General features: G+C 39.3%; 1 protein-coding gene across 4 annotated transcripts in view; it reads left to right on the forward strand.

Annotated features, from left to right (window-relative positions):
• Positions 1 to 20,407, forward strand: part of CREB5 (cAMP responsive element binding protein 5) — a 607,187-nt gene extending 586,780 nt beyond the window's left edge. For 3 of the 4 annotated variants that reach the window (XM_077268825.1, XM_077268824.1, XM_077268827.1), the window contains 2 exons: positions 5,291 to 5,399; positions 20,186 to 20,407. In XM_077268825.1, the coding sequence (XP_077124940.1) occupies positions 5,291 to 5,399; positions 20,186 to 20,349 (273 nt within the window). In that variant the 3' untranslated portion in view covers positions 20,350 to 20,407. Of the gene's footprint in view, positions 1 to 5,290; positions 5,400 to 16,442; positions 16,479 to 20,185 lie in introns of all 4 variants that reach the window. The other variant, XM_077268826.1, reaches the window with a different exon arrangement.
• Positions 20,408 to 21,340: the final 933 nt, after the last annotated feature.

Consider the following 21,340-nt stretch of genomic DNA (forward strand, 5'->3'; position numbering starts at 1 on the left):
TACAGGCACATGGAGGCCACACACACTACTGAGCATCATTTCCTTGTCTTGAGGCATTTCCACTGAAGTTGGATCAGCCTGTAACTTCATTTTCCACTTTGATTTTGGGCATCTATCCAATAACAGACATCCATGGGATATTAGTTGTGATTTACGTTGATAATTTTTAGATTTTATTGTTCTCGACACATTCCACTATGTAATGAATAAAGGTTTACAACTGAAATATTTCATTCAGTGATATCTAGGATGTGGGATTTTAGTGTTCCCTTTATTTTTTTGAGTAGTGTATATTGTATTGGAAAATGGGAAAAAAAATCCAAATCCAGAGAAAAAAATCTTTTTACGAAAACCATTTTGCGATAGATATGACATTTTAATTGATTGTTACAGCATTTTTTTTGGCATTGAAGCGACCAATAGAAGTAATTTTGGCATTTTTGAATGTTTACAGCTAATTCAAATTTGGTTAATATTTAAAATATTTAAATAGATTGGACTTTTCTGAACATGGCTATACCATAACTGTGTTTTTTTAATTTGTTATTATCTTTGTTTTTAATGGGGGAAACAATTGGTGATTTTAACTTTTTCTATTTTTTCATATTCTAACATTATTTTACTTTTTACTGTATTAATGAATCCCCTTAGGTGACTTGGAGCTGCAAAAGTCTGATTGCTGATGCTATATACAGCAATACCACAGTATTGTTTCATATAGTAAAAATCACGGTCTCCTTTGAAGCCCGGCCACAGGGAGCTCCATAATAACAAGCACAGAGATCTTCAACAGACCCTCAGCTGTCATAACTATCGGCGCCCCCCACAATCACATCAGGGGCATGCCAATAGACACATAGAATGATGAGCCCCCATGGCATCGCACTGTTAATGCCGCTGTCAGAGTTTGACAATGGCATTAACAGTTTACAGTTTTTCTTCTGTCTTTAAATTATAAATAGTGTGGCTTGCATGTCTCACAATATGTGAAACACATTACTTTCTGTGACACACAAGCCTTGGTTTCAGGATTTTTGTTTAATAGCAAAATTAGGACAGAGAAATGGAGAACAAATGCTGCTATTGGGGTACTGTATATCACCAATCAATCTATTCACAGTCACACTGATTATGCAGGGACAGCACCTTACTATATCCTTGAAAGTTTTGAACTATTATTCACAGAATGAGAATACCACTGCCATTTTCAACATGCATCTACACTGCATTAGTACACCACAATCCGGATAGGCCTGTCCCTATGTGGAATAAGCTGTGACCAATGACCTTCTATACATACTCTGAGAAATTCTAATATGGCGCTTCTTGACCTTTTTATAGTCTGTGATATTTTATAGTCTTGGGCTCATATCAGACTCGTATTTCCGTCTTTTCAGATGTCACTTAGACATTCACAGCAATTCTCTCTGATCCTATTACACAGAAGTATTTTATGCCCATGCTCTGATTTGGGCAAAGATATGGTAATGGTAGGGGAGGAGGTGAGCTGCGACAATATCTAATCTGAATTGTAAATCCTATGTCATTTACATTCAATGATCTGAGGCAACAGATTCTATTTGGGTTTTTAAAATTGGGCTATGTTTATTTATCTTTTATTGCTTTTGTACAATTTTCGCAAGATGAACTAACTATTTTGAACAAATTAGTAGTATTAAAGCTACGACTTTTTATTTCAAATGATGGGGCATTAAAATTTGAGTTGTCTGATCCTTCTTACCCCTGATATATGAGAGATGCCCATACTAATACGATAGTCAGCTAGACAAAATCAATGGGTCCAGATGACTGTGCCATAATGTGTGCTGCGACCTCTAGGCAGAAATGTAAACCAGAAGGAATTATTCACTCTCAACTCCATCTTTCGCCCTGACTTTTAGATACCGTGGATGTCTTCTTCATAGCGATGTGTAGCATCAACAGAAGACTGCATGTCGGAGACTTAATATCAATTCATAGAATAGGATGGTGCGCGCAAGGTCGGCACAGAAAAGAGCCATAAAAGAATTTAGCTGTGAGAACGCAGTAATAGAATAACCAAGCAGGCACAATTTAATGAGCAATAGTGTAAGATTTAGCCAGCCATTAAATATACACATATGCCCAATTGCAGTGAACTTGGTCTTAATTCTCAAGTTGGCACATTTTTAGATGTTTTGCTTTTTTCTCAACGGCTGCAGATTCACAGTTTACCTGAAGGTTAAAAACACATACTCTGGATGGAGTTATATCAACAGCATGCTTCAGGCAGATATAGTATCTTCACTTCTTTTGATTCTGAGTAGTTAAAGGTGAAAGGTTAAAAGCATTAACCATTGCCATATGCACCTGCAAAATGTCTGCATTAAACCACATGACACCACTTACTAATGCAAAAACAGTCTGCCAAGTGGATGAGAATAGATTGGAAATTTTTTTTATCTGTAGCCCAACCTAGGATCTACTATGTCATGCTCGAGAAGCTTCATTCCCCTGAAAAAGCCAGAAATGGTGAAACATGTTGGAGAGGCAGCTGGTCAAATATTTTAATAAGCAGTAGACTGTAGTGGCAAACTACAAACATGGTTAGCGGTCCGCAGCCACATTATGAAAATATGATAAATTAATAGTAAGCAATAAGTCCAGAGGACTTTATATTAGCTGTGGTTTTCCCTGGTGGAAACAATAGGTGTTAGCTGATTGTACTAAATTCATTGAGCTAATTGAACTAAATCCGCTGTATCAACACAGTATCACAGTGGACTGCAATCAGCAAAAAAGAGTTAGTAGGATTTGATCCCCATACATCTAGGTGGTGTCAATCGTTACTAATCGTCCGTAAATGAGGAACATGACTCCCGTAAGGTTTCCCTAACGGCTCCATATAGGGACCACAGAAATGGAAATCTATTAACAGTTTAAGATACTTGCTTATTCAATGACTACACTGACACTGTCATTTTAAATGAGCACTCTTTAATAAGTAGATGGAAATAAAAGTTATATTTTGATTTTATAGAATCTTTAGTTAGGTACTGATTCAGACACAGCAGGTGTTGAAGTAGATACTGATTCAGACACTGCTGGTTTAGAAATAGGTCCTGGTTCAGATACAAGAGGTACAGGAATAGATCCTGGTTCAGGCACACGAGGTTCAGGAATAGATCCTGGTTCAGACACAAGAGGTTCAGGAATAGGTCCTGGTTCAGATACAAGAGGTACAGGAATAGGTCCTGGTTCAGACACAAGAGGTTCAGGAATAGGTCCTGGTTCAGATACAAGAGGTACAGGAATAGATCCTGGTTCAGACACAAGAGGTTCAGGAATAGATCCTGGTTCAGACACACGAGGTTCAGGAATAGCTTCTGGTTCAGGCACAACAGGTACAGTAATAGGTCCTGGTTCAGAAACCACATGTTTAGGAATAGATCCTGGTTCAGACACAACAGGTTAAGGAATAGATCCTGGTTCAGACACAAACAGATTCAGAGATAGGTACTGTTTCAGACACAACAGGTTCAGGGTTCAGGCCCAGGCCAGACAAGCCCAGGGAAAGCAAGTTCAGATAGAACAAGATCAGATACAAAGTACAGGTTCAGGGTTCAAACTCAGGGAGGGTTGTGTACAGAAAAGACCTGACAACAGACTTAGCTGCTGAAAGACAAGCTAGACACTAAAGTTCCAGATATTGAACGGGCACCTTCCTATAGGGGATGATGCCTTAAATACCAGATGCCTCCCAGCTATTGGCTGGGGAAATTTTAGGATTACACGTCCTACCCCTTTAAAAAGCAGAAAGCGTGCTCACTTACTAGGCAAGCTGCCTGGAGATCTGTGAGGCGTACATGGCATGGGGACATGAGCGCTATGACGAATGCCTGCAACAAGAGCGCAACCGGGATGGTAAGAATGTCCGCTTCCCTGCCGAGGAGAGGAGGAGTTATGCAGGGACGCTGACATTACATACTATAAGCTTAACATGGTGATGATCTTCACCGGTAGCTGAAGATTGAAAAATGATGATCAGATCTGGGCTGCAACCAACAAAGACAACTGCAATAATCCATTTTCTATGACTATCAAAAAATCTATTAGGCCATGCCTCATGACACGTAATTATAGCAGACATGAGAGCTTTTGTTAGAACTCCAGGCTACAATGTCAACCTATAGGCACCCATCAACAGGAGCATCTAAGCATCTAAGGACTGAAATTGTAGTGGACTTCTTAACAGAGTTTCTACAGCATCCAAGAATACTCGTGCAACCTGGGTTGTCTCTGATCCTTTCGTTGTGCAGGAGCTTGGCTGTATGATCCCAGATAGATCCCAAAAACTGTTGAAATACCAGTGACAGATATATTCATTGCAGGGCAGGACCAAACTCCAGCTATCAACTAATATATACTACTGAAGGATATTTCACTTTCCTTAGGCCATATTCAGTCGCTCAAGATCATGTAATTAGTTATGCAAAGGTTTTTTTTCTTGTTATTTAACAGTTAAAAAAAATAAGCTGAGTATTTTACGTCATTCACGTACAGAATAATAAATCTGCTGCAAAAATCCACAAAAGCAGCTTGTTCAGTATTGCTGCGGATCCCACAAAAATAAGCTGCAAAATTAGTCTGACTGAATACAATAAGCTTAATAAATGTGTGCATCCACTGCGTTTCAGTAGCATTACTCCATGTGCAGATTTGCAGGTCCTCCACCGTAAAAGGTGAATAATTTATGGCATAAGTAGTACATTTTTTGTTCTGTATAATGCCAGTCCCCCTATTATATCACTTCCATTTGAAAAATAATGGTGAGAACTGTATGAAAACTACAAGTTACAAATTTTGGCACAAAATAGGTTTCCACCAACATCTGATACTTTTTTTTGCACCATTATTCTGGGACAAAGTCTATGATACATTTTACCCATAGTCTTAAAGGGTTTATGAAATTAGAATAATCTGTCCATGGATTGTGTTTGTTCTTATTAGGCCGTGGTCACACTTGCGAGTGCAATGCGAGAAACACGCGCGAGTCTCTCGCCTCAATACCCGACACTGCCGCCGGCACTTGGGACCGGAGCATGCGGCTGCATGTGTTTCTATGCAACTGAACGCTCCAGTCCCGAGTGCAGGCGGCAGTGTCGGGTATTGAGGCGAGAGACTCACGTGTGTTTCTCGAATTGCACTCAAAAGTGTGACCCCGGCCTTACATTTATAGTTGCCCTGAGCAAGTCAGGAAAGGAAACACTTTTTACTGTTTTTGAGTAATTCTTGCTTTGTTATTTTCCAGAATGAGGTGTCCATGTTGAAAAACGAGGTAGCACAACTGAAACAGCTATTGCTAACACATAAAGACTGTCCTATAACTGCCATGCAGAAAGAATCACAAGGATACTTGAGTAAGTACTGGATTATATTATATCTGCAGAGCATTTTCCAGTTATTGACTATGTCCATGCCTAGAAAACTGGCATGTTCCATAATATCACAGAGGTATCAGCAATATGGGGCTCCCTATGGAGCATCATACAACTACACATGAAATTGTGTACATCATCAGAGGATGCTGCGTGTCAATGTAACGGCTCCATACATCTAGAACAGATCCCTAACTCCAATCTAAAAAACTCCCAAAGCCGCCTTAATATTAACCAAAACCTTTATTATGTGAATAACTCATAGCTTTAACAGAAATCAAAAATAATTCCAAGCCACTGACTTATATTATAGATATATAGTTTAATATACAGGGTGGGCCATTTATATGGATACACCTAAATAAAATGGGAATGGTTGGTGATATCAACTTCCTGTTTGTGGCACATTAGTATATGGGAGAGGGAAAATGTTTCAAGATGGGTGGTGACCATGCCGGCCATTTTGAAGTCGGTCATTTTGGATCCAACTTTATATTTTCCAAATGCTGCGCATCTTGTATCGTAAGGCATGCTGTGAAGATATGAGATGTGCAGCATCTGAAACAATGGATACTTGAAGCCTGTGCTAGCATTTCTTCTGCGGTGTTGCTATCAGTGTGTCAAGAGTGAGAGGAGAGGGTTGCATTGACAATCCAACACAACGGGCAGCACTTTGAACACATTTTATAGCGGTCATAAACTTGTAAATAACTCATGAAAGAATAAAGTTAAAAACCAAGCACACCATTGTTTTTCTTGTGAAATTCTCAATAAGTCCAAAATGGCCATCTTCAAAATGGCCGCTATGGTCACCACCCATCTTGAAAAGTTTTCCCCCTCTCATATACTAATATGCCACAAACAGGAAATTGATATCACCATCCATTCCCATTTTATTTAGGTGTATCCATATAAATGGCCCACCCTGTATATAGATATAGGCCGCAAGTAATGTCTAGTCCAATGTATAGTAAAATATTTTTCTATGACCAGTAACCTCTGCTGTGTCTGCAGTACATGTTTTTCATATACTCTCAGAAAATTACTGGCAGTAACTTTGGTGCACGCAAATGGTGATATAGGAAGCGTTAATTCTGTGGCTTGCATGTGGTGTACAATATTTCCATAATAGCGCAAGGTGATGGGATAAAACTGCAATCTGCAAAAATAAATGTTACTTAGATAAACTGTGCCTCTACCTCAAATACTGCATGCTATTGCTTTCCCCAATTCTAACAGGGTCATTAAAGCGCATTTCACAAAGCAGAGGGTATCTTAATTTGTAACCTGCAATGTGATCCTAATACCAAAATATGGCCTGGGATATTGCAGTTACTTAGTGCAAAACTTAAAGTATTACCGCTTAATGCAAATCAGCATGTAAAGATTTCTAATATTATTACCGTAGGATGCTAATACAGCTGATAATGTGTCATCCAATGCTAGATTAATGTGTATGTCCATCTTTGAACACCACTTTAAACTTTTTCAAATCTACATCTAAATTTGAGTAACTTTGTAAAAATATTGCATTACTTAAATGGTCTGTCCATAATTTGATTCAGGGTCTGCCTTTTTTCAAGATCAGCAACCCATCTGTTTTTGGATTGTGTGCGATATTGCAGCTCTTCTCCTATGAATCTGACACCTTGTTTATGCTTTTCAATCTGTATGCATCATAGAGAAAGAGACCTTGATTACAGTGCTCTGTCACTTACTGGGATTCTTTCTGTAATTTTGATATTGTCCCTTTTTTATCTGCTGAAGCTCTGCTAGTCCTTTCAATGGTGAGCTTTGTCTTAGCATGGCCACTACACTTATTGACAGCAGAGAGCTGCCAATCAATAGTGGGGGATGGAGATACCTAGAGCTCACGAATATTGAGGACTAAGTAACATGAGATTATCATTGCGAGAACAATACAAAAGAACACAAGGGGAACAACATAGGAGTATGACACACATGCATGTAAAGAGAAGCATAAAAAATAAGATTGTGTCATACTACAATCTATGTGGGATGGTAATTACTAAAGGCCAGACAGTCAGTAATCAATAATGAAGGAAAAGGAGGGGAACCGACCGTAAAGTCCAGGATACGCACGAGTAACAAAAAAATAAACAGCCTTCGTCATGGTCAACGCCGAAACTATGAAGAAGGTCAGTTGGGGGTCTCCTGATTCTTCTATTGTATCGAGTACAGTTCACACTATTTTGCGATTACACCTTGCTGATAATTAATATTACTGTACACAGAATATGTCTGAATTCTTGATCATCTATATGCCTTAAAGGGGTTGTCTACTACTTGGACAATCGCTTCTTGATCTAAATATTTGGCCCCGATAAACTAAAAAAACCTATACTCGCCTCCCGTGCTGGTGCCGTTTCAGCTACTTTCCTGATTTGTCTAATAAAGCATATACTTTGTATTACCCGTGCATATTCTGAACTTTATAGTCGGTTCCTCTCCTTTTCCTACATTGAGAGGACAAGCAGAACTGAAACAGATAAAAGTGTATTATTTCAAAACTACAGCAAGGAGCCCAGTAAGACCACAGTGGTGGAATCAATTTATATCCCTAATATATGCTGATCTCAGATGAGGCAGCAACATTCTTTTGGCAAATTCTCTTTCATGAAAAAGGGATGGACTGCAATACTAGATATAACTCATGACAAAGGTAATTATTCTAATGCTCTACCGCACTTCAATGAGATAGTAATGCACTGTTTTTACAAATGAACCCAACATTTTATGTATATGTGATTTCTATATACTGTATAATGTGGAACAATGTTCAATGTTGGACATACTCTATATATTATAGCCTACTATTGGATTGGCAGTGCACAATCCTTCCTTTGCCATCTCTGAAATTCAGAAGTACTCCTCCAGCTTGATCAGGAAACATATCGGGGAGTCATGTATCCAAATGTCATTGACACTGATGCTTCTTTCAAGATGTTGATTAAAATTCTGGTAAATGCAAAACTCTCCAGAAAGTCATGCAACATTTCATAACTAGTACTAGCTCCAAATTCTGAACTGGAGAAGATCCTATACCACAGATCCAGTAATTATTGGTGCAAATAACTGGCATAACTGTTTGGATGCTGCCCCACATTCATTCGACCCATCACAGCTTACATTCGAATCATTCGCAAAACAGGATTTGGGTTTATGCGCTGATGGAGCCATTGACTGTAATGGTGCTGAGTCGCTGACTGAGTCAACGTGTGCTTTGACGGGCATAATTTTCGGGCATGTACGGTTACTGGAGGTGTCCACCTCCAGTAGGCATACACTCTTAACAATTATGCAGAACAGAGCACATATTGACTCCATAAGCACCATTATAGTCAATGGTCCTCTTGGTGCATCCCTCTAAATCCTGCTTTTTGGGGGGTTGAGAAGTAAGCCACGACAGGACCAACAAAAATGGTACAAAGCTCAGTGTGAAAGGGCCCTTACTGATTTATAAATTGGGCAATATTTTAGTAATTATAGAGCACATTTTATATGCAATATTTTCTGACATAATTGCGCTATTTCTCTAGCTTGCCCAGATTGATACATGAACCCCACTGAATTTAAGTATTTCTCCAGATGTCAATTACTGCATTCCATAAAGTAGGCCCAAACTCTTCAACAGCATCAGACAAGACTTTCAGATGGCCTTAGATGATTAGTTCAGCCTGTTCACATCTGCATGGTGAGATGACTAAGGGCAGGTGACATCACATCTACTGGTACCTGGAGAAATGTGTGCATGATCGACACGTATCACCTAGCCCATTTTAATGAATGAGACAAGTGTATGACAACTGCCAATTATGCACACATCCCAGCAGGTATCAGTAGATGCAACGTCACCTGCCCCTCATGCATTGGTGACCAGAGCAGGGTTAACCCTTTAACACTTGTGCATATTAGCGTCCTTATTACAGCTGCAATAACCAGACCGTGGTTCTACTAGACAGAACTTGAATCATTTGTAGGTTCCAAGGTTTCATTTCAGTAGCACTGCGAAAGGTATTGTGGCCGTTGTACAGATGGTAAAATGGGGCCAAGTTATGACCATCTGAAACCAACCTACTGCAAGGTGTAATTTATTTTTCTAATTCTTTAATCTGCTTTCCTGCTTTCTGTGCAAGAATGTCAAAGCATGACATCACAAACATGTGTCTATTTAACTGCTTAGAGTCGGTGCTCTCTCTATTCCCTATGCCATTGATTGTATGGAATTCAATATCATGCACATAAATAGAAAAGTTGTTTTGCTAAATTACTAACAGTCAATCGTTAAATCAGTCAGTCATTAAATCAGCCCTGTGTTCAGTGGACCCAAGTGAATAATATATTCCATAATTCTGAAATTATTCACTATTCTTGTTCAGTGTGTCCTCATGGTTTATGTATGTTTATATGAAAAAGTTGGAAAACATTTGGAAAAAAAAAAGAATTATGCACCCATTTAAGATGGGCATCATATTATGGAGCTGGGGGGCACTAAGCATATGAATATACAGGTTTGTTGGAAATTCCTGCTCATTCTGAATCTTTAGTCAAGGTAGTAGTACAAATCACTGACTTAACAGCTCTCTCTGTATACACACTTAAACTGGTTTCACATATTTGCAAAGCACAATCCAAGTCCGGAACTTAAAGTGGTTGTCCACTACTCGGACAACTCCTTCTCAATCTTCATACTTCCCCCCTCATAATAGTAACACCTATATACTCACCTCCAGTGCCAACACCATTCCAGCGGTGTCGGCACTAGCTCTCCCGGGGATCCCATAACATTGTTATGTCAAAAGATCCATGAGGACAATCAGTGCTGTCATCACTCTCCCTGCCTTCAAACAAACCACATACATCTGGAGGAAGTGAGAGGTTTCTTGACCCGAACTTCACAGCCTTGTAGGGATATATGAGGGTGTTGAGTTCAGGTAAGGAAACTCACAACAAGTCTCTACACTCTACATTCAGACTTGTGTGATTTGCTGATGTGTGAAATCGGACTTAAAGAAGCACTCACACTAACTTTTTTATTTAGCAAATGTGTGTATACATGCATGTAATGTAGTGGGAGTGTATTAATATACTCACCTATTGCTGCTCTCTCCAGTGTTCAGTGCAGTTCTTCTCTGCTTCCGAATGATGTCACCGCAATTGCGACTATTCAGCTCGTTTTATGTTCTATGGTTAAAATCTCTTTTACATTGACAGCCTATGATGAAGTGTCGTTCTGAAGCTCTATACTCTTTCATTGTAAAAGATACTTCCTAGTCACACATAGCGCAGTGTGACCCCGCCAGAAGCAGAGAAGAACTGCACTGGACAGGCAATGGTAGGTGAGCATAGTAATACACTTACACTACATTACATGCATATACACATATTTACTGAATAACAAAGATAGTGGAAGTGTTCCTTAGGCCATGTGCACACGTTAAGTATTTTTCGCGTTTTTTTCGCGTTTTTTCGCTATAAAAACGTGATAAAAACGCGAAAAAAACGCTTACATATGCCTCCTATTATTTTAAGTGTATTCCGCATTTTTTGTGCAAATGTAGCCTTTTTTTCCGCGAAAAAATCGCATCGCGGAAAAAAAAGCAACATGTTCATTAAAATGCGGAATTGCAGGGGATTCCGCACACCTAGGGGTCCATTGATCTGCTTACTTCCCGCACGGGGCTGTGCCCACGATGCGGGAAGTAAGCAGATTATGTGCGGTTGGTACCCAGGGTGGAGGAGAGGAGACTCTCCTCCACGCACTGGGCACCATATAAGTGGTCAAAAAATAAGAATTAAAATAAAAAATAGTCCTATACTCACCCTCGATGTCTTCCCGCCTCCACTGCATGCTGTCGCTTCAGTTCCTGTAGCTGGTGTGCGGTGAAAAGACCTGCCGATGACGTCACTGTCCTGTGATTGGTCGTGAGCGGTTATGTGACCGCTCACGTGACCGTGACGTCACGGAAGGTCCTGTGCGCACAGACCAGCTATAGGAAGAGGAACGGACGCCGGTGAGGAGATGTCTGGGTGAGTATAAGCATTTTTTTATTTTTTTTATTATTTTTAAACATTCTATCTTTTACTATAGATGCTGCACAGGCTGCATCTATAGTAAAAAGATGGTCACACTTGTCAAACGCTATGTTTGACAAGTGTGACCAACCTGTCAGTCAGTTTTCCAAGCGATGCTACAGATCGCTTGGAAAACTTTAGCATTCTGCAAGCTAATTACGCTTGCAGAATGCTAAAAAAACGCGAAAAAAACAGAAAAAAAACGCAAAAAAAAAAATGCGGATTTCTTGCAGAAAATTTCCGGTTTTCTTCAGGAAATTTCTGCAAGAAATCCGCAACATGTGCACATACCCTTACACAGGGAAGATCGTGCGTCAATGCTTGGACAATACCCTTGACTGCTAAGCCCAGATGAGAGCAGGCAAATTATACTAAACCTTATGCCTTATCCCAGCAACCTCTATAATAATCAACTCCTAATAATAATGTAACCCCTTTCTCATGTACAGCACCATGGACTTAATGGTGCTATATAAATAAATAATAACTCAACTCTATATAACATGCACCTGGCATACAGTATATACAACATGCTGAAGATGACAGATTTCATTTAGGCTATGTTGCCATGATGAGTATTTGGTGAGGTTTTGATACTGTCGATTTTCTGCAGCATTTCAGCACTTACTAGGTAAGTTAGATGACGTGTTTTTTACTGAGTTTTTTAGTGCATTTTTTACACGTTTTTATCTTGTTTTTGACGCTACAGCTAGTGGCACTTTTTGGTATATTATGTTTTAAATAAAGTTGTTTTGATTTTGATACTTCCTGGCATTTGGCTTTCACAACATTTTATTGGTACAGTCGTGTGGGTATTAAATGAGATTTTAGTGCTTTTGCACATTGGAAACACACTAAAAACTCCTATGTGCTTTTTACTTGCAGATTTTACACATCTAATGCAATTTTATGGTTAAATCTGCACATTAGACTCAGCGTACCGCAAGAGAAATTGACATGTTGCAGATTTCAAACATGCACGGGATAAAAAAAAAAAAATCAGATTGGGCATGAGATTTCCATAAATCCAATTCACTTTGCTGGAAGTATAAGACACTACGTTTTTTTTCGTAGCAAAAATACAAAGCATCGAAAACTCACCAAAAACTCATTGTGGGAACGTAACCTAAAGCAGCTAAATTGGGTCTCCAGTTTTTATAGAAACAAGCACACAATCAATTGGCAGTAATTATTAATACCTATTTAATTGAAAAAGTGGTCTTCTAAAGGTACCTTCACACGAAACGACTTTGTAACGATATCGCTAGCGATCCGTGACGTTGCAGCGTCCTCGCTAGCGATATCGTTTAGTTTGACACGCAGCAGCGATCAGGATCCTGCTGTGATGTCGCTGGTCGCTGAATAAAGTCCAGAACTTTATTTGGTCGTCCGATCGCCGTGTATCGTTGTGTTTGAAAGCAAAAGCAACGATACCAGTGATGTTTTACACTGGTTACCAGCGTAAAAGTAAAAAAAACAAACAGTACATGCTCACCTGCGCGTCCCCCAGCGTCTGCTTCCTGACACTTACTGAGCGCCGGCCCTAAAGTGAAAGTGAAAGCACAGCAGTGACGTCACCGCTCTGCTGTTAGGGCCGAAGCTCAGTCAGTGTCAGGAAGCAGACGCTGGGGGACGCGCAGGTGAGCATGTACTGTTTGTTTTTTTTACTTTTACGCTGGTAACCAGGGTAAACATCGGGTTACTAAGCACGGCCCTGCGCTTAGCAACCCGATGTTTACCCTGGTTACCCGGGGACCTCGGCATCGTTGGTCGCTGGAGAGCGGTCTGTGTGACAGCTCTCCAGCGACCAAACAGCGACGCTGCAGCGATCGGCATCGTTGTCGCTATCGCTGCAGCGTCGCTTCGTGTGAAGGTACCTTTACCCACAAAGACAGGATTGATTGATCAATAGATAGGACATATATTGTGTCTGCAGATATAGTTGTGTGCAGACCTAACTGGGAAAACAAATATACACTGAAACATCACTGATATAAAAGTCATAATTGATTCAGATTCTAAATGAGATTTTGTGCATAATGAAACAGCTTTGACATTGCACTTTATAGTCATTATCTTTAATGGGGCAAATTTATGGAAAAAAGAAAACTATCTCTGTTGTCCATAGCAACCAATCACAGCACAGCTTTCATTTTTCAAGACCAGAATATGAAGCGAAAGCAGTGCTGAGATTGGTTGCTATGAGCAACTGATTCTCATTTCAACAGTTTCATAAATTTCCCCATAATATATTTATTTCCTTTCAGCATTTCTCTCAGAGATAACAATCATAAACAGCTAATTTTCTGTTCTCTTGTGAAGAAAAAATGGATTTAGCTTTATCCTGGCTTTGTCTTTTTCTAATAAAGTAGCTGACAACCAAAACATTACAGTTCCTACATGGTTGTCACACAACTTTCCCAGACTTCTGATTGTCAAAAAGGCCTATTTGTGTACCAGTCACAAACAGTAACGAATGGTCTCATTCGCATTTCAGACCCCTGGGACAGAGTCCTGGTTCTCACTGCATTGTGTGTGCCATAGAGCAACGGTGCCCTTATACACCACCATATTCTTCAGGTTTCTCCTTCAACAGTAATGTTTCTAGCGGGGGGAGGACTTCTGTAGTTCAATATTTCTATTTCAAAATTTTTAAAAGGTATTTATTGCTATTAACATGTAATTTTTGTTTGTACATGGAATAAATACCACCATTCCCCTGATGCTGGCATTGTGTATTTTTTGGTCCAGCTCCTCTCGGTTCCTGAGGTGTAGCCCCCTGTGTCTGTATATAAATCTAGGGTTGGTCCTCAAGTAGACTCCCATAGAAAAGAGTTGTACAAGCACTCCCATTAAAATTGTTAAGGCTAAACTGTGTGAATGTATATGCAGTGTAGTGTGGGTATATTTGTATACTTATAGGTAGCTGTCTTCTCCATTTTCCAGCGCTGCTCCTGTCCTCTTCTGGGACACATGATGACTATTCTGACTTGCTGACTTACACTGCGGTTTATGTGTGACCAGAAGTCGCTATTACAATATAAGCCTATGGAGCCTTGTTCTGACTCTCCATAGGATTACAGTGTAAAACCAACTTCCAGCTCATACAAAGAGACCTGTGTGATCCAGAGAGTCGTAACTTCAGCCGCGTGACTCAGAAGAGAACCAGAGTGGCACTGATCACCGGAAAACACGGCTATGGGTGAGTATATTAATATAGTAATATACACTAAACTACATATCACACTGATTTTGCCCATAAAATATTTGATGGGAGTACGTATTTAAGGACCAAACCCATTTGGCTAAAAGTAGATTTCCATGTAGGTAAATGGAACCGTATCTCAGGAACTGTGTGGTGAAGGAACAAAAAAATACCAATGTCAGGAATATACATATATATATATATACACAGCTCTGGCAAAAATTAAGAGACCACTGCAAAATTGTCAGTTTGTCTAAGTTATATTTTTGAGTAAATATATTTACTCAAATTTGCTAGCGATAAATTTTTTATTTTTTTTTCTAAAAAAGAAGAAATGGTCAAAATTAAAAAAAAACAGTGCTTTCAAACCTCAAATAATGCAAAGAAAACAAGTTCATAATCATTTAGGAACAACAATACTAATGTTTTAACTCAGAAAAAGTTCAGAAATCAATATTTTGTGGAATAACCATGATTTTTAATCACAGCTTTCATGCGTCTTGGCATGCTTTCCACCAGTCTTTCACACTGCTTTTGGCACAAAAATGTAAGCAGTTCTTCTTTGTTTGATGGCTTGTGACTATCCAGCATCCTCTTGATTACATTCCAGAGGTTTTCAATGGGGTTCAGGTCTGGAGATTGGGCTGCCCATGACAGGGATTTGATGTTGCGATCTCTTAAATTTTGCCAGATCGGTATATATATATATATATATATATATATATATATATATATATATATATATATATATATATATATGATTATGGCAAGATTATGATCTTGAAATAGGACTCTGGGAAAATTCAGTGACAACTCTGATGGGTATAACAGATGCCCTATTTGTTAACATGTCTGTTGTTACTTTCACTACTTTACTGTGTGGCGTAATGGAAGTTTCAGCCACAGGCATGTCATACCGGGACTTTTTGGCCATGTTCACATGATCAGTATTGGTCAATATTTTACATCACTATATGTAAGTCAAAACCAGGAGTGGAAAAATCAGAGGAAAAAGTACGGTTTAATAGAAACACGTCACCGCTTCTGTATTTATCACCCACTCCTGGTTTTGGCTTACAAATACCGGAGTAAAAAACGTGGCCTGAGTTCCATACTTATCTTTTAGGATGTTATAATTGGGCACTCTGGCAATTTTTTATTTCTCATCATTTTCAACGCCACTGACCTCTGCTGTGGCATCACATGACCACATTTGTGATCTCACGTCTTACACAGCATCTTCTGTGTGGCTAGGAAAACCATGTTTTGAGTCTTAGAGGCTTAAATTGAGAAGATGCTGCGTGAGATGGCAAGTGGCAACTGCAGCCATGTGATGCCAGAGCGGCGTCGAAAATGGCAGAAGACGGCAACCGACTAGTATTTAAATATACTCTCTACACATACATTACTGATTGCTAAGAGAGTGGACAATAAATAAAATCATCTGAGTGGTCGTTTAACAGCAAAGGGTTCGTTAATTGTTCTTGCTGTTAGAAATACATTTCTAGAATACCTCTTAGTGTATGTCTGTCTTATAACTACATAATGGCTTTTACACATATATTAGCACAATATTTTCTCAGCAGTTTGCCAATCACATTTTATTTTAAACCTGGGTTGTATGATGTCATCTTTGGCCTTCTTGCAAGCTTTATTTAAGGTAACAAGCAAAGGTGCAGGAGAGCTGCTTAAAGCATTTAAAATGAATTTTCCATTTTATGCAGGATGAGTACTGCTACTCAAAAGCTGCCCAGTGCATGGTAAGTTCAGTTTCTTTTAAAGATACAGCATATATCCTTTATAAATTCTTGGTCTGATTGCTCACATACCCATTATAGGCAATGTTGTGACAACAGGGAATGAAAACTATAACAGTTACATTAACCCTAAATTGAAAAGGCTAATTAATAGTTATAATCCTTAACCATAATACCCCATAGGATGCACTGTTTGTCAGAGTCACATTCAAACTAAAAATTAAGCGAAGTTTAAAAGAATCAAAGTGAACAATTGTAATTAAAAAACACTCTTTACGTGGCGGATCTGTTGCAGATTGGAAATGCGTATTAAACATCCAAAAATCTTTGATTACACAGGTCGATACATGTGGATAGGGTTTTAAAAAACCCATGTACATTTAGTAGAAATAATCTAAAGGCATTTCAGAGCGGTGCATCTTCAAAGCTGTGAAGGCCTATTCACACATTGTCGGAAAATCACAGTTTTTACCATGATCATTGTAAAAAATGTAAAAAAAACTTTGTATAGTTCACAGAAGAAACACGACATGACTGTGACTTAAGAATTAACCTTATTTTACAGAATTGCTACAGATACATTATTAAGTGTATAATTAGCCTAAATGTATTAAGTATCATTAATGGCAACGTAAAACTAATTAACAATATATTTTCACTACTCCCTTGATTAGAATTGTTTTCAAGGGAAAAAAGTATATTGTCTACTATTTTATTAGTTATTTCTAAGCCCAAAATCAGGTGTCCAGGAAATATGTTCCGAGTACCCGTCATGGGTCTCCCAACCCCAACTCAACTGCCTCATCGGCATATGTAAGGCTGTTGACTTCTGGTCAGAAGACCCGCGGCAGGTCCGGACATTGTGGTCTGTACTCGAACTTTGTTTTATGGTTATCTGAATTTGGCCTTAGTAATATATCAGAAATTGGCTCTTTCTAAGTATGCTCTGATGCTAATAACTATGTGCCAATCTGCTGTCTGTTGCTTACAAGCAAGTGAGAATTTTTGAACGTTGAGTAATTTTACTTTGTATGTTTACAGTTGTTCAATTTCTTTCCATTTAGAAATATATTCATTATCTTAATACTAAAGCGAACAGAGCCTAAGTTAATTATATTTTTATATAATTAGTCATTTGTGTATGTGCTGTTGTTTTTATATTGTTAAAGGTATTATTTATTATACAGTATGATATTATAAAAATGAATAACTCTGTTGTTCTGTAACTCAGTTGATTGTTCACCTCTAAAAGACTGAATATACTGTATTAATTGCTCCAGGACATGGAGATTTGATATGTAATAAGTTCTAGCGAGTGTTATCCTCCTCGGTGTATATATAAAGTAGGCATCTGATATTCATTACAGTATCTGATGTTTCAGAACTTGTTCCCAAAGCAAAGCTAAGACGTGATACGCAGCATGTCTGTGGTGCACTGTTGGCATATACATTGCAAACATTTCCTGGCATATATGCTGATACTCCCAAAGATTTTAACGCATTAACAAATGCTAAAAGGGTGAGGAGCTATTCTTTAAATGGTAGACAGAAAACAGTTACCTTATAGCCATATTATATTTTGCACAGGAATTGATACAGGCATACAGAGAGGACTCCTGTGTCTTATACTATTATTATAGCACCCTATACTCCATAGGAATTATTTTCAGATATATCTATCATTACATAGATTAGAAATACTTATATAATTGAGTTAATTGCTTTCAATCTCTGTATGGTGCAGATGAATATTATAAGTGGGTTGAGCTGTATTTATATTAAAGGGCCACTGTCACCCCCCTCCAACCGTTATAAACTAAAAGAGCCACCTTGGGCAGCAGTAATGCTGCATTCTAACAAGGTGGCTCTTTTAGTTTTTGCTTCTGTTATTCCCTCAATAAAGCGTTTTATAATTTTCCCCAAATACCTGTCTTTGTACCTGGAGGCAGGTCTGAAGCCTCCTCTGTGAAGCGCCCAACTGCCGTCACTCATCTCTTCTGGAGCGATGGTCGCCGCCCCCTGCACGCTGTTCTTCTTAAGTCCGGCGCCTGCGCTGTGCGTGCCTGCCTGGGGCAGGCGCAGTGTTCATTGGCCGTCCTAGCACTGATGCCGGGTTCCGTTCTGCGCCTGTGCGGGCAGTGCGGCCACCCTGTTGCTGAATCCCCACCCCGCACTGTGTTATGCATTATGCTCAGTGCGGGGCGGGGATTCCTGGGCAGATTCCTGCACAGACCGACGCTGGAAGGCGGGGAACCTGGGGGAGCGTCTGACAAGCGCAGTGCGCATGCCCAGGAATCCCAGCCCCGCACTGTGCATAATGCATAACACAGTGCGGGGTGGGGATTCAGCAACAGGGTGGCCGCACTGCCCGCACAGGCGCAGAACGGAACCTGCATCAGCGCTAGGACGGCCAATGAACACTGCGCCTGCCCCAGGCAGGCACGCACAGCGCAGGCGCCGGATTTAAGAAGAACAGCGTGCAGGGGGCGGCGACCATCGCCCCAGAAGAGATGAGTGACGGTAGTAGTTGGGCGCTTCACAGAGGAGGCTTCAGACCTGCCTCCAGGTACAAAGACAGGTGTTTGGGGAAAATTATAAAACGCTTTATTGAGGGAATAACAGAAGCAAAAACTAAAAGAGCCACCTTGTTGCTGGAGGGGGTGACAGTGGCCCTTTAAGTGCCGACAATGCACCATTTGGATTATTATGTAATATATAACACCTTCCATCATTTGGTGTGTTTTCAAAAAACCCCGAATCAGCTTTTATGAGTTAAACAATATTATGTAGTAAACACGGCACACATACAACACAGATACCAAACATACTCCTGACCATGACTATGGTTGTTTTAATTCCAATATCTAAGATGTTCCTTTACAATACTTTGATGTTGAGTTCCAGCTGTAAACACTATGAGCTGGTCCAAGATTTTCATGAGGCTAGAAATTCTGATATTTATATTTTTAGCTGAGAAATGGAATGGCAACTTATTTTGATGGCGTTTCCGTTGAGCAAAACGATTTACAGGACCTTAGTCCAGTAGCCACGTTAGTAGTCTGTGACAGCTGGACCAGAGCACTACAAACTCCCTTCTACCTGCCGACATTCTGTTGACAATCTGATGACATCCATAAGAGCCTACTAATTAGAAGAGGCGCCGAGGATGCTGGCAGGTTGAAGGAAGTTTACAGCTGTCTGTGGAAGCTGCCACAGAGTACCGATGTGGCCACTGGACCTAGGTCCCATTTTGCTTAACACTAGTTCCGATTTTTTGCTTCCATCATTTAAGTGTACCATACCTCTTTTTGTATGTGATGGAACTTACTAATATATGTTGCTTTGCAATATACTGAATAAGGTGACTGTACTCACTCATCCTCCATTTAATAATATAATTCATATTAGACACAATTGCTGTAATGTGGCAAATTTGAAGGAGGAAGACTCCTTCGGGGCTTCCGGCCCAGGAGAAATCTCAGCTTATACTAGAAGTTTCATAAGAAAGCAAGGCTTCTGACTGAGACTGCATTGAGGGTTTGGTGTACAAGGCTTTCCATGAGCTCACCACTGCTCAATGGCTCATCTGTAATAGGAGTCAATACCTTATAATAAACTGTGCTGCTCATGTGACAAGCTTCAGCCTGTTATTCTAATTTATTTAGCATGTAGTAAATTATAATAAAATGTTGTGCCAATGTCTTACCCAGGTCCTGAGAACAGCCCACCCGAGAGCCCTGTTCCTGCCTGCTCCCAGCAGCAAGTGATCCAACATAACACCATTACGACTTCCTCTTCAGTCAGTGATATGGTTGGAAGCTCCTCTCTAAACCCTCTTGCCAACCACAGAACAGACATAAATCCCATTCTCTGAGACAATGGGTTCAAGAACTGCCTCCGGGAGTTTGGTATTAAATCAGATCTTCCATTTTTATGAACTTTTTTCAACTTTATTTGAAACCTGGAAGTCTCTTCATTCATTGAAAGACCATACCTACCCTTTTTTATAGTATTCATTGTTTTGTCTTTTTATGTCTAAGAAAAGGGATTTATTACATTATTATCATGCAGTTTTGGGAAATGCGTGATGCTTTCTCAGTGTTCTGGTACAATGTATTAGTTTATGAACTGCCGCATATATGTACATAGCTACATTGTTTTATGTTTTTTTTTTGTTTAATTTTTCTCATTGTTCTGCATAGTCACCTGAACCATTTGTTCTTTAAAAAATATATAAAAAAGGTTAACAGCCATTTCTGCTCAATGACCAAATTTGGGGGTTGCACCAAACTAATATAATATACGTTTTAATTTATCAGAGTGCAAGTAGCCATTTTGTGGAACAGATCCAATAGTTAGGAGGATATGTCCAATAAAATTGGAATCAGTTTCTGAACAAATTTTTGTAAAATAATCAAATATTTATTTGCACCACAAAATGACTGTTTGCAGTAATGGAACCCTTCTGTAGCATTGTTTCAAGCAATTACAAGCAATTACAACACAATCTGTTACATTTCCAGTGAGCTATTCTTTACATTTCAGAATGAATATTGCAGGTACCGTATATTAATTATATTGCTAATAAAAAATGATAGATAATTGTTATCTATATAAAATCATGGGCATCATGAGGTCAACTGTGTTGCATGAAAACCTGGTCTTATTGCCCACAGCAACCAGTCTGAGTTCATGTTTCCAGGGCAATTAAGAAACTATAAGTATGAGCAACAAGTTGTTTTTTTCTACTGCATTCTCAAGAATGAGGCCCTTGGGGACAGGTTTATCAACAATTTATGTATGAAAACCTGGTTTAGGAGATATATGAAAACTGTTGGTGGTGGTGTACGCCATATTTATCGAGG

This window comes from Ranitomeya variabilis, chromosome 6 (genome assembly GCF_051348905.1).
Source record: "Ranitomeya variabilis isolate aRanVar5 chromosome 6, aRanVar5.hap1, whole genome shotgun sequence".
Taxonomy (NCBI): domain Eukaryota; kingdom Metazoa; phylum Chordata; class Amphibia; order Anura; family Dendrobatidae; genus Ranitomeya; species Ranitomeya variabilis.